The 12,391-nt window shown below is 42.7% G+C and overlaps 1 protein-coding gene across 2 annotated transcripts; it reads right to left on the bottom strand.

Annotated features, from left to right (window-relative positions):
* Nucleotides 1–250: 250 nt before the first annotated feature.
* Nucleotides 251–11,624, bottom strand: LOC116383986 (synaptotagmin-5). 2 transcript variants are annotated; one of them, XM_031848221.1, is made up of 5 exons: nucleotides 11,574–11,624; nucleotides 8,716–9,719; nucleotides 5,054–5,270; nucleotides 3,199–3,365; nucleotides 251–2,654 (listed from the first exon to the last, which is right to left on the bottom strand). In XM_031848221.1, the coding sequence occupies exons 1-5, from the start codon at nucleotides 11,593–11,595 to the stop codon at nucleotides 2,505–2,507; spliced, it is 1,560 nt and encodes a 519-aa protein (XP_031704081.1). In that variant the 5' UTR covers nucleotides 11,596–11,624; the 3' UTR covers nucleotides 251–2,504. The 2 variants fall into 2 exon arrangements, with proteins under 2 accessions (XP_031704081.1, XP_031704082.1); XM_031848222.1 differs by having other exon boundaries at nucleotides 5,054–5,225.
* Nucleotides 11,625–12,391: the final 767 nt, after the last annotated feature.

Below are 12,391 nucleotides of genomic sequence, written 5' to 3'. Positions count from 1 at the left end.
CTGCTAAAATGTGTTGTAACTCTGTTATGTTGTTCATTCTGTACACATGACATCTATCACACTTCTGTCCACCCTGATAGAGGGATCCCTCTACTGTTGATCTCCCTAAGTTTTTTTTTGGGGGGGGGTCCTGTACCCATGTGAGGGTCCTGGGACAGAGGATGTTGCATGTGTACAGATTGTAGAACCCTCTGAGGCAAATTTGTGATTTGTGATTTTGGGCTATACAAAATAAATTGAATTGAATTGAATTAGAGTGTACAGTCACTGTGTGTATGTGGCAGTCGTCACATTTGTTTGGTGATCTGATATGACGTAAGAACACCCGAGGAGTTAGATCACATCATGTTTGGATTGGACATCATGTCGATATTTAAAACTATCGGAGGGCTGTCACCCACTGAGGAGGAAGCAATGACAATATTTATTCATGAAGCATTCAGTTGACACAAAATCTCTATCAGGACCAGATGATTTGAAGGCAGGCAGGTTGAAAAGTCCAGCAGGAAAGAGCGGAGGGGAATGTTTGCATATGTCTCAGGATTATGAATTGGAATTAAAACAACATTTTGATTGTGCTGTTCTAGTTATCAAAGCAGCAAGACTCTTTATTATGTTCCATAGTTCTGTGTCAGTCTAACTGTTAGCAGGATGAGAACTCTATGAAATGACCACATTTACATGATCCCTTTCACAAACATATATTTAATTGTTTGTCTGTCCAAAAAAAACTCAATAAAATCCACATCTTTGGCAAAATTCCTTAATATAATATATCAATTTATTTTAAACTATTCCCTTTTAAAAGCAAAGACATTCATATACAGTTAAGACAATACATGGCACCAGCAGGCATCTATATGGTCAATATACAATAAATACAAACACAACACAATAACTCCTTCCTTTAAAACCAAAAAAGTGTTACATGTTGGTATTAGAAACACATTCAATTTCCTGTCATTATCAAATATCTGAAAGGTGCCAAATGAACAATATCTTACCATATTAATAATTTATGTTTAAACCCACTTCAGTTTGTTAGTCCAAGTGTTACATTTGAAATGAAAGTTTTATGAAGACATATTTCTTTAGTTTGGACACTGTGGCGTTCATTGAGTAACTTATGGTCAAATGTAGAGTAAAATAGATGATATAGTACGATACCCTTTAGGTTGTGGATACCTTTAAACTTGGTGTTTTTAACGTTGACAATAAAAGGCCACACAAATGTCAGCTTGAGCCCTAAAATTGAAGTCTAATAATGTGTAAAAATGATTTCTAATCCAACTGAGAAACAATATTGTAATTGTTTTAGTAGTCCGACTTAATTGTCCAACTTCTCTTCGCTTGACTAGCTAATATTTATTGCGCAAGTCTCTATAAAGTAGACCACATCTATTTCAATTTCTATTTTACAGTGTTCCATTGACTGCAGATAAAACGGTCTATGGTAAAGTCTTCATGCAATCAACTTAATTGGTAACCTCCATTGAGGCTTCTGTTGTATTGAGAGGCGTCGTGAATCAAAAATGGAGTCACTGCAGCAGATTGTGTTCAATAATAAAAGCCAATAGCAAGGCAGCCACAGTGTGTGAGTAGTGCACGACATTCAATAATGTTGCTAGCAAAGACCCCATGTTAGACTGTGTCACAGCAGACAAATTACAAAGTGGTTCTTCACTCTTATGTCTGTCTGTTTTTGCCTTATTGTTGAATAAAGTGGTAACTATTAGAGAAGGCTTGGAACCTTGTAAATATGTATTCCAAACGGAGCTGTGGCATCTGTGAATGTTTATTGTAGCTTCCTGTGGACGATAAGAGAAGAAAACTTACAAATCCTCATGGGAACTGAAAAACAATAATTCAGCAGGCCACTGTAATGGCCTCTTAAATATTCGCAAGAAGAGGTGTTTACAGTACTGCATGGAGACAAATACTGGCACAGTAATACACCGCTGCAAAAACCACGAATGGCGACATCCGTGACATTCAACATTAACATTAGCCTCTGGGCACAATACAAACAGTACCACGACATCAGCATAAGTTGCATATAACCAGAATGATACAGCTATACAGACTACAGTTTTTAAGCGGTCACAATGGAAATCATCACAAAGGCAATGCCGGGATACAGAATACTGTTGATATGGAGAAAGCTGCCGCACATCTCTGCTCCATACAGTGATCGGTGCTTCTCTCTCTAAAGCTCTGCCGATACTCACGGACCATTTGGATATTTCTCTGATATTTGTCTCTTCCCGAAACAGCATGACCAGTTACTTAATTCATTACCCTATCTGTTGAGTAATGATATGGACATCTATCAAAGCTACCAAAAAATCAACAACGGACCTTAAAGTAAAAAGACTAAAAATAAATACTTTGAAGCGCGTGCGCCCCAATCGCATGTTATTCCAATCGAACTCCACCTCTCTGTGTTTCACTCACTGGCCGGCAGAGGGACAAGCGGGCGCAGTCCCTCAGTCAGTCAATCTGTCCTACAGCACATCTGATTGGATGGTGTGCCAGCGAGCCGTCTCAGTTTGCCCACGACTGCACATTTCCTTCCAGTGTCCCTGTCCGGCCTCTGAGGCATCGCTGCCAATCGACACGCGACCCAGAATGCTGCTCTTAGTGTAGAGACGGCCCTGTAGATATAAAAGAGATAGCTGTATTAAAAAAAAACTATGAAGATTGTCGGTTACCAATATTTCAGCATTTTAACATAAAACTGCGTGTCGCTGTTTGATATTTTATGAATATACAACCTGTTTTCACTCGCAACACACCAAATAATGCAGCTTAGTCAGTGCTCACTCATTTAGCATATGTGTGCGACACACCAACTCAAAGCATCAAGGAGACTTCTGTTCGTGTCACGTGCGAAATCAAAAGTAAAGTTTGTCTGTGACTCGTGACTTGCTAATCAGCGAGTCAGGTGAGTCATTAGTCAGTCAAGTTTTCGTCAACCCCACTCTTTTCCTAAACCCAACTAAGTGGTTTTGTTGCCTAAAGCTGTAACTTCCTGTGAAGACAGAAGTTTATTTTGAAAAGACACTACGCATGTAAAACTGACGCAGTACCTAGAGCGTCATAGTTTGAATCTCAGTACCACTGACCAAGCTGCGTTATTTGACACATTGGCACGAGAATGTGTTAGCACATAAGGGAGTTTGCCAAATAACTCCCTACCTGCATGACGATGAACTCAAGCACCAATGGCAGCTGAGTGATGTCACCAGAGGGCAGGTCAAACAGGAATGGGGCGTTCCAGACGGGGTTCGGACCGCTGGCCCCTTTGGTCTCCTTGGTACCAATTACTTTCCCATCCTGACGCAGGTTGATGACAACGTAGTGGTCTGTAGGGGAATAAAATACATCCACAGTCATGATTCTGTTTCATTTATTTCAGATTTAGATGGTTCTACAAAAGTATACAAATAAAAAGGAGCTGTAAAAATCATGGTTCAAAAATCAACATTTCTGGTTGTTGCTGGTGTTAATGAATGAATCTACGCTCACTGCCATCTGATGTGTTGTTTCATCTCCACATGAAACGGTCTACACGTCTTGACCCTCTCTGAACCGCACTGTCACTATTTATAATCTGTATCATCACTTGTAAAATATAATTTCCCTCGTGTATCCATCCTAGCATGCAAATTGGATTTACTCAAATTAAAAAGTTATTGTCAGACAAGAAAAACCCACCTGCATAGGGACAGATTTGAACAATTTCATCCTGAAACTAATTACTGACCACGTAGCCTCGAACTGCCACTTTAAATGTGAGAAACCAAAACATAAAAGTTGTTTTCCTCCTGCAGAATCTCCCACTGCTTTCTCTCCTCACTAGCATCATAAAAGCAGAGCTTTAAATCAGATGCAGTGAGATATGATTCAGACAGGAGGGGAAATGACATCGGGCTGATCAGATCCTAAACTGATTATACTACAAGCCAATCAGGGATCCGGTCTGTCTGACTGTGGCGGAGGCAGTAGAGGAGAATACAGACAATAATGAGAGAGGTTTGTGAGACCTTAAGAGCAACTTACAGTGTGAGTTTAGTGACAATATTTGCAGGCAGGAACTTGGGGATTCAAAGCTGTATGCAAATGTTTGAAAAGTCAACTGAGAAAGGGTTCAAATAAATGTATTAATTAATTAATTTAAAGCTAAGAATTGAAATGTTTTTTCCCCATAAAATACAAGAGTCAGTTCTTAAAGTACCTATGCAGAGTATTTTTATATAAAAAATGGATCACAAGACTACTTGCAAATGAGATGTTGCTCGTAGTGACGAACCAACAGAGAATTAGCACATGGCTCGGCAGTTCCCTTCAGCTCTATAGTCCATTTTAGCGTCGTTCAACTCTTTGTTTTGTTTTTCCGCCTGCAGCGTTACTCTTTTGGTTCACTCTCTCAGCTCTCATCGGCCTTGTTCCCAGCAGCAGCAGGAAGCTGTTTTCCACAAAATAACTACTAAATCCACTGTACATAACCTGCTCAGCATCAAACAGCTGACAGGCAAAGTTAGTGACTATAGAACATAGTGGAGCTTTAAGCAGCTAAAGAGCCAAACATTTCGCTCAGGAGTCGGTGGAGAACAAAAACAGAGCTAAAATGAGAGTGAATATTGGACTTACATTCATTCAGGGTCAAGAAATACCAAATGATTGCTACCGTTTCTCCGTAACTGCTGGATGTGTAAGTATGCAAATGTTTGCTACCACGTTTGTTGTAGCAACTTAAAAGGGATGATATGCAAGCATTGTGTTGTAACTTGTTTCTGTTGTCTCATAGTGTCCAAAAAAATGAAGGGAAAACAAGTCAAATTAGGATAAATTAGTACATGTTTGACAGTTGTACTGAAGCAGATACATAAGTAGCATTACTATTTTCCCCTCACCTTATCCAAATAGTTGTAGTTGCCAAAACTTAACAAGACCTTGTTCACAAATGTGGCACCTGTTGTTATGTGCACCCGATCAGAAAACACACCCAAGCGGGCGATACGTAAGGCAATGACGAACAATCTGTTTTTACCTGGAGCTCCTGGGATCCGTGTGAGCTTGGCCAGATTCTCAGCCTTTCGGACCATCACCTTGATGCGCTGGGCCGGCGTCTGGTACTGCAGCAGGATGAACATCTGGCCCAAAGCCCGCGGCACGCACACCGAGCTCTTCCTGTGACCCAATGTTTCCTGGGAACTCACACTCTGAGGGTGCAGGAGAGATAGATCTTTTGAAAAAATGTGAGCGATCTAGCAAGAGGGGGAAAAATGTCTTTCACTCAGCAGATGTTCCCTTCATCCTTTGGGAGGCTGGGAATGAAACGAAACCAAGGAAAGGAACGAAGAGAATGGAGCGGATTCAAGCTGTAAAGCTCTTAAAACCCCATGCTCATGAATATGTTTCATCAGTTATGTCAGTGAGTCGACCAAGGCATTGACACTGTCAGAATCAATGTTTCAGTTCCCCTTCATAGGGATTCACTGCCTGTCAACGTAAAGGAACAGGTTAGGAGTTCAACTTCAATCAGATTTTCTTCACCTGAAGAATGCAACTAAAATAAATTCAGTTTTTATTCATGAGGCAACTTGGGTTGACCTGCCTGAGGAGCTCAGCTGGCCTGAAATCACTTACAGTTGATCTGTAATATTGGTTGTATGTAGCTGTCAGGGTTAAGCATTGTGTTCCCAATTTCCCCACCCATCCTATAATAATACAGACATTCATGCACTGAGGCACTCTGGACAAAAGTAATAGCTAATGTGTATGTATGATGATAATTTGCTTCTGATTTCATGTCACATCTCATCAGCTTGCATTGGTTGGGGTGCGGTGAGTCACCGCCTCCCGTCAGCAGGCTGAGCGTCAGCCCGCCAGCAACTTCTATGAGGCCGGGCAGCAGAGTGTGAAGGAGGTTTCATCCAACAAGTGAGTTTCGGTTCACTGCCTCTGTCTGTCACTAGCATTTCGCCCTCACACAGTGTCACTCACACTTACACTGCCTTTTAACAAGGAGCGATGTCAAACCAACCTTACAGCTACGGCAAGATTTGTTTTTCAGGGATGTTTTTAGAGGAAGTCTTTCAGAAAATGATCATCCAGCAAGCTAAAGACCCAGATATTTTTCTCAGGAGGTGCAGGAGACAAAACCAGAGCCAAAATTGGACTAAATGGGATGTTCATGATGCTATCTGACTGTTGGATAAATCAGTAGGCAACTCTTTGCTAACAGATTATAAGAGCTTGATAGTCCAATAAGGGTTGAGTTTGGGGACTTCCTGTAACGTTATATGATTGCTAGCAATGTTAAGTATCGAACTCCAACTCGGCAGCCTTGTGTGACTTCTAGCTTTTTCTCACCTTGCCAGTCAAACGAGCCAAAACAGTGCCAATTTGACGAATTTAAAGCTCAGCTTGAAATTGTGTGGAGCCGAAGTAAATGAGCGGCCGAGGATTAAAAGGTGAACATCTAGCAGGGCAAATAGACCCGGAACATTATCTCAATTATCACTCGCAACATTTGGCAGGCAGATTCTGTTGGGATCCCCATGATGCTCTGTTCTTAAAGCTGGATTCAGCAACAGATCTTTAAAAAAAACAAAAATATGGTGATAATGTCTGGTATTTACTGTATATGTTGATCAGTCATTCTCAGTTCTGTCATCACTTTGTGCATCCCTGATTATTCATGACTGACAATAGAAAGCTGAGGCTTGGGGCCATTTGCAGAGAATGTTGTATGTCCTGACAATCAATAGCAGCCCTGTCGTGATCATACTCATTTTGTGCTAAAATGCACAGTCCTTAAATTGCTGCCACGTCATGCCCCCTATTCCCATGACACGTCGAAACGAGGGATGCAATGCAGATGGATAATCATCAATACTTCGACCCGGTCACATTACACTGATTGCAAAACCCGGTGCTTTACTATGAATCCAGAAAACGCCTACATTAAGAGATGGAGTCCCCCGTTATCCGGATTGCTCCGTGCAGCCCGAGCTCTTTTCACAGAAGCCTCCTGCTCCACACCCACACAGTGACACACACCTGGCAGCTGCTTTCATTGAGAAAGAGGAAGGTTATGGTGTGTGTAAGTGTGAGGATGAACCACACATGAACATTAGAGGAGACGGAGTTAAGCACATCTGACTTTGATTTTCACATATGTGCAACATATACAGTATGTGCCAAGCACACAGCAAAAATCTTTGGCAAAAATCACTGTGACTGAGTAATGTCCACTGAACCCCCCCCCCCCCCACACACACACACACACACACACACACACTTCAAAAGGCAGATATTTATGCCCTCTGGCAGTGTTTCAACAGAACTGCAGAGGGCACAGCGTGGGCGCGCTGCCAATTTGCTGCACTCTGCTTGTTTGCTCTGCAGTCGCTAACAACAATGTCACCATGACTAACAACAGTGGAAAAACGGCTAATGGGAGACCTGATTAGACGCTACATTCCTTCATGGATAAAACATGATAGGCGCCATTTATAGGCATGTGTGCGCAGTTTCCTGTCCGTTAAATCAACTGAAAAGAAATCACGTAGTACATCCACTAAAATCAGGGAGAGCAGCGCATACACCCAGTGCTCCAAAAAGTTGTTAAAATTTCCATGACCAATCCACAGACGCCTGCTTTGATCTGCAATTAAGATCGCGACACGACCGTCTCAAAAACTCAAAGATCTGAACAAACCAGTACCACTTCAATTGACATGTGTCTACAGTCTGTGCTAAATCTTGATTGTATCTGGCAGGACCCAAAAGAACCAATCAAATTACTCTACTGATCAACCGATTAGAGATCTTTTAATTTAAAGCAATAGTTTGAGAAAAATGCCAATTCACTTTTTTTGCTGAGTCAGATACATAGACTGTATATAAGAAGTGGACGTATCACCGTGACGTCACCCATTGGTTTGTGGACTGCTGTTTTGAAGCCTCGATATTAGCATTTTGGCCATTGCCATATTGTTTTTTTGCAACCAGAAAGGACACGAGAGGGTGGAGCTAAGTACAACCGAACACTGAATAAGACATTTGTAGGCGTCCAAAACTTTCATGCACTGAAAAGACACGGACAACTCACAGTCCGGACAACAACGTGGTAGCAGCGGCCTGTCAATCACAAGGTGGACACGCTCTAAAGCATACCCTCCTTTATGGTCTATTTCACTCTAAATGAGACCATAATTTACTAAATGGACCGTATGTAGGGGAGTAGGGTCATTTTCTCAAAGACTTCTAAACAATCTGTCTTCTCTTTGCATCAGGAGGAGTCGTCCCCTGATGGCCACTAGAAATAATGCAAGTTTAAGGCACTTCCACGGCTGCCTGGTTAGAATAGGTGATCCATGCCACTCACATGTCTGTCCGTTCAATATGAAGCTACAGCTAACAGCTAAGGTAGCTTAGCTTAGCATAAAGATGGGAATGTTCTAACATGTATCTCCTGTAAACAGATGAAACCAACAAGATATAACCGCCGATTATGAGCTTTTGTGTGTTTTTTTAATTAAAAAAGCTCTTTGTGCTCTTTGTGCTCATTACAGCTCTAAATTCATCGCCAATCTGCGTTCTTTATCGTTTTGACTAATGTTTTCCACTACGCTCTTTGCTTTTAAAAGCTTATAGTTGCATAACGTTACATCAAATGAACGAAACCACGCAATCGCCGTATACCTTTTTCAGCTTGCTTTTGGTCGGGCTGAGCTCCCTGGTGTAGGTGCTGGTGGTGTCAGGCTCCCAATCCATCTGCTCACAGGGCAGCTCCACCACCCCCAGAGCGGCCTCCCTCAGGCCTGAGAAGTCCCTGGTGTAGACAGCGAGTCTCAAGGTGCAGCCACGCAGCTCTTCCACGGAGCCCACCTGCAGCACGAAGCTCTGGCCGTGGAGGTCCGGACTGACGCTGCGGCGCCGAGAGGCAATCTGCTGAGGGGTGGGGCAGAGGGGAGGAAGGCTGACCCGGACAAACACCCCGGTGCGCCTTCGACTGGCCCCCGAGAGCCCCAGGATGTTGACTATCAGGGTGCTACAGGCCGAGGAAAAGAGCATGGAGAAGTGAAGGAGAGGAGCTGGCTTGGAGGCGATGGAGAGAGAGTTAGAGCCATACTGTGAGAGACAGGGCTCCCCCTGCTGGGCGGGGGCGCTGGCAGCAACAGCAGTTAGTCGACTGCTCTCGCCGTAAAGAAAACTTACACCGCTCACGGTGCTGCGTCGACCCATCGCCCGACGGGACCTGGACACCAGGCCCAGCTTGGTGAGGGAGGGCAGGGAGGCTCTAACGTGACGCGGAGGCTTGCTGGGTGAGCAGGGATCCGCCGGGGTGCTGAGGCGCCGCATCGGGAAAGAAGACCCAGGAGATTGCACCAGCTCAGCTGATCTGGTAGGGCTCTGGTCAAAGGGCAGGGCGGTGAGGTCGTCCTCAGAGGGAGAAGAGCTGCTTTTAGAGGAGGGGAACTCCAGCACGTCCCCCTCCAGCTCCTCGTACTGCTGCTTGACAGGCTGGGTGCACGGAGACGGAGTCAATGTCACAGTCACCCTTTCGGCAGGATGAGGAGACAGGAAAACGGCCTCCTTGTCCTCCGATGAAACACGCTTCCTCCTGCGACAGCAAAGGATGCAGCCGAAAACCAGGCAGTAGCAGAACACAGCCAGACCCACAGCCAGCAGGATCTGCAGGTGAACTAGACAGACAGAAAACAAAGCAGTCACAGATTAATATTCTGTATTCTAACAAATCAAATCAGTTTTGCAAAACAATTTTCCAGGTTCAGGTTCAGGTTACTTTTATTGACATTGAGTACAAGAAAAAAATTTCAACACAGCCAAATTCATTGCGAAAGATAGGACATCTGACTTTAAACATGATCGTGTTGTGTCTGCACTCTGCGTCTTTGATGAGATTAAAGAGGAAACGTCTCAGGGTTGTAATCATAATTGTATAAATGACATTGTCACAGTTGCTGCTATGATCCAAAACAGGAGCAGAGCACATGCAATGCGTTGGTGACAGTTTCCCTGGTAATCAAATTGTGTGTGTGTGTGTGTGTGTGTGTGTGTGTGTGTGTGTATTTCTGTTCATCATTGGAGCATCTTACACATTCATGGTCAGCATTGTGACAAATAAACTAGTCCAGTAGAAGTTGAATGAAACATTTTACCACACATTGCCAACATTACTGTACTATTCTGTATGCGAGTCCATCACCGTTATATTGAAAATTCAAGTCACAGATAACATTATGGCGGCACCATTACATCAAATGTAATGCATTTATTCATTCGTATTTCCCTGAAATTAATCCCTTTAAAAAAAATTAAAAATGAATTCTTTATTTAAATTTCAAAATAAAGTTTTGTGGGTAGCCGTGTATAAAATAATGACTGAGCTGCCCAAGTTACTGAGATAGAAGCAGTTAAAGCGGAGCTCCGATGTCCATTTAGCACCATGTAATGAGGGTGTGAGGTTGGATGACTCATGCATCACACACACACTGGTGGGTGGTGGTTTAAACAAGGCAGCTTCAGCCGGTGACGATCACAAGGAAAACATCCAGCACTGAGAGTGAAAAGCTGCATGATTTGATATTTTAAAAAAAGAAGACAATAAATACTGATAACATTTCAAATGCATAACTTATTAGGGAGGAATGCTGTGATGTTTTTCCTCTGAAATATAGGTGGATGTGTTGAGTTTAGGTGCACACCATCTGTGATAGGAACAGGTTTGTTTAATCTGGAGATCTGAGAAAATGCTGCTCCAGCTCCAAGAACTGGAGAGAGAGAAATGTGTAAAAAAAAAACAACACAAAACACAAATCTCATCCGATTACCTGAGGGGTGTATTCCAATAACTACCAAACAAGAGACTTGTGATCACTATCAAAGCCAGTGAGTGCTACATGTCAGTGCAGGTCCATGTCAGCCCCGTCTGTGCAGGAGCAGGCAGCTCCTCAGACAGCCTCCATTAAGAGATGAAAAGCACAGCAGAGCTGAATGCAGCAGTGGTGTTAGAAAATAAAGGCTGACGGGATCGCTCCAAAAAATATGACTCAGCCTGGCCAGCCGGCTAGAGCCAATGGACATGATTATAGACCAAATGAGGTAATAGTCAAAACCTATAACTGTGCCAATTCAGCATTTTGTCTGTATTTAGCTATTGTGGTTGTCCTGGTAGACTTCACTTACTTAACATGTAATTACTTTACATTGAGAAAGTGTAGCTCTAGGCTAACATAATCTATTGTATTGGTGCACATTCATACACAGTTATCAAGGAGAATTAGGGACACCTTCCGAATGAACTGCAGCCTTCCACCACAGTCTATGTCTCAGCTGTCTGAGTGCATACAAATACAAACCCCTCTCCTTTGACTTTTTAAATTGTTTTAAATAAAACACGTGCTACGTCCTGATAGTTGCCTTTTTTGTCTCTCCGTCGGCAAAGGGATATATATATATATATAGATATACAAGGAAGCAACAAATTAAAACAAACTCGCCATGCAGAGAGAGTGAGAAAGAAGAAGACTTCTTACCTCCCAGAGTGTACTGCGACATGTTCCCATGCAGTTTGATGTGTGTGTGTGTGTGTGTGTGTGTGTGTGTTGAGTCAGTGCGAGCGCTGTTTATGAGCGCGGTTCATCGCCAGTGCGCAGGGACCCGGAGCCCTCCAGCCAATGGCTTTCATCGGGTGAATGAGCTTTTTATTTCAATCGCACTGATTGTGCGTCGGAGGCAGGAAGGGTTCACTGCCTGAAAAACAGTGCTGCCGTCACCGTACCGCTCTAATTCGGCCTTACGGGTCTTGTACTCAATGTCTTAAACATGACAAGTTATAGAAAACAGGGATACCACACAATAGATAAAACAGCCGCCATCGAATAATTGGGACACAAAAAAAGGTATACGTGTCCAAAATAATCTATTTTTCTTGTGGTGCGTCATCCCATCAGTCATGTCAGGGACTCGTGCCACAGTATGTATTTTATTGTAATCTAACCTCCAGTATCATTTCTAAAGCACACTTGCATGACTATGTGACAACGTCAAAATGTCATGTTACGATTATCCCAGCCATGAATAATTGGGATTCACGATATTATCCCGAGAATCATCAAAGTCTGCTCAAAACTGCACTTAAAACGGGACCAGAACATACTGGAATCACTTCACCTGACATTTTGTTAAGAAATACAACTTTTTATGCGCAGATAGGAGATTATAATGATGAATGATCATATATCATATTCCCTTGAATGTAACTTAATTATACATCTTCTTATATACAGTAAACATTTAACAAAAATGTTTTTTTCAAAGCAACATTGTGTGTACCTGTTCTTTCCTTTTCACT

The sequence above is a fragment of the Anarrhichthys ocellatus genome, unplaced genomic scaffold, assembly GCF_004355925.1.
Source record: "Anarrhichthys ocellatus isolate YVR2014 unplaced genomic scaffold, GSC_Weel_1.0 scaffold8, whole genome shotgun sequence".
Taxonomy (NCBI): domain Eukaryota; kingdom Metazoa; phylum Chordata; class Actinopteri; order Perciformes; family Anarhichadidae; genus Anarrhichthys; species Anarrhichthys ocellatus.
Note: the sequence above shows the minus strand (reverse complement) of the source record. Positions and strands in the feature narration are given on the sequence as shown.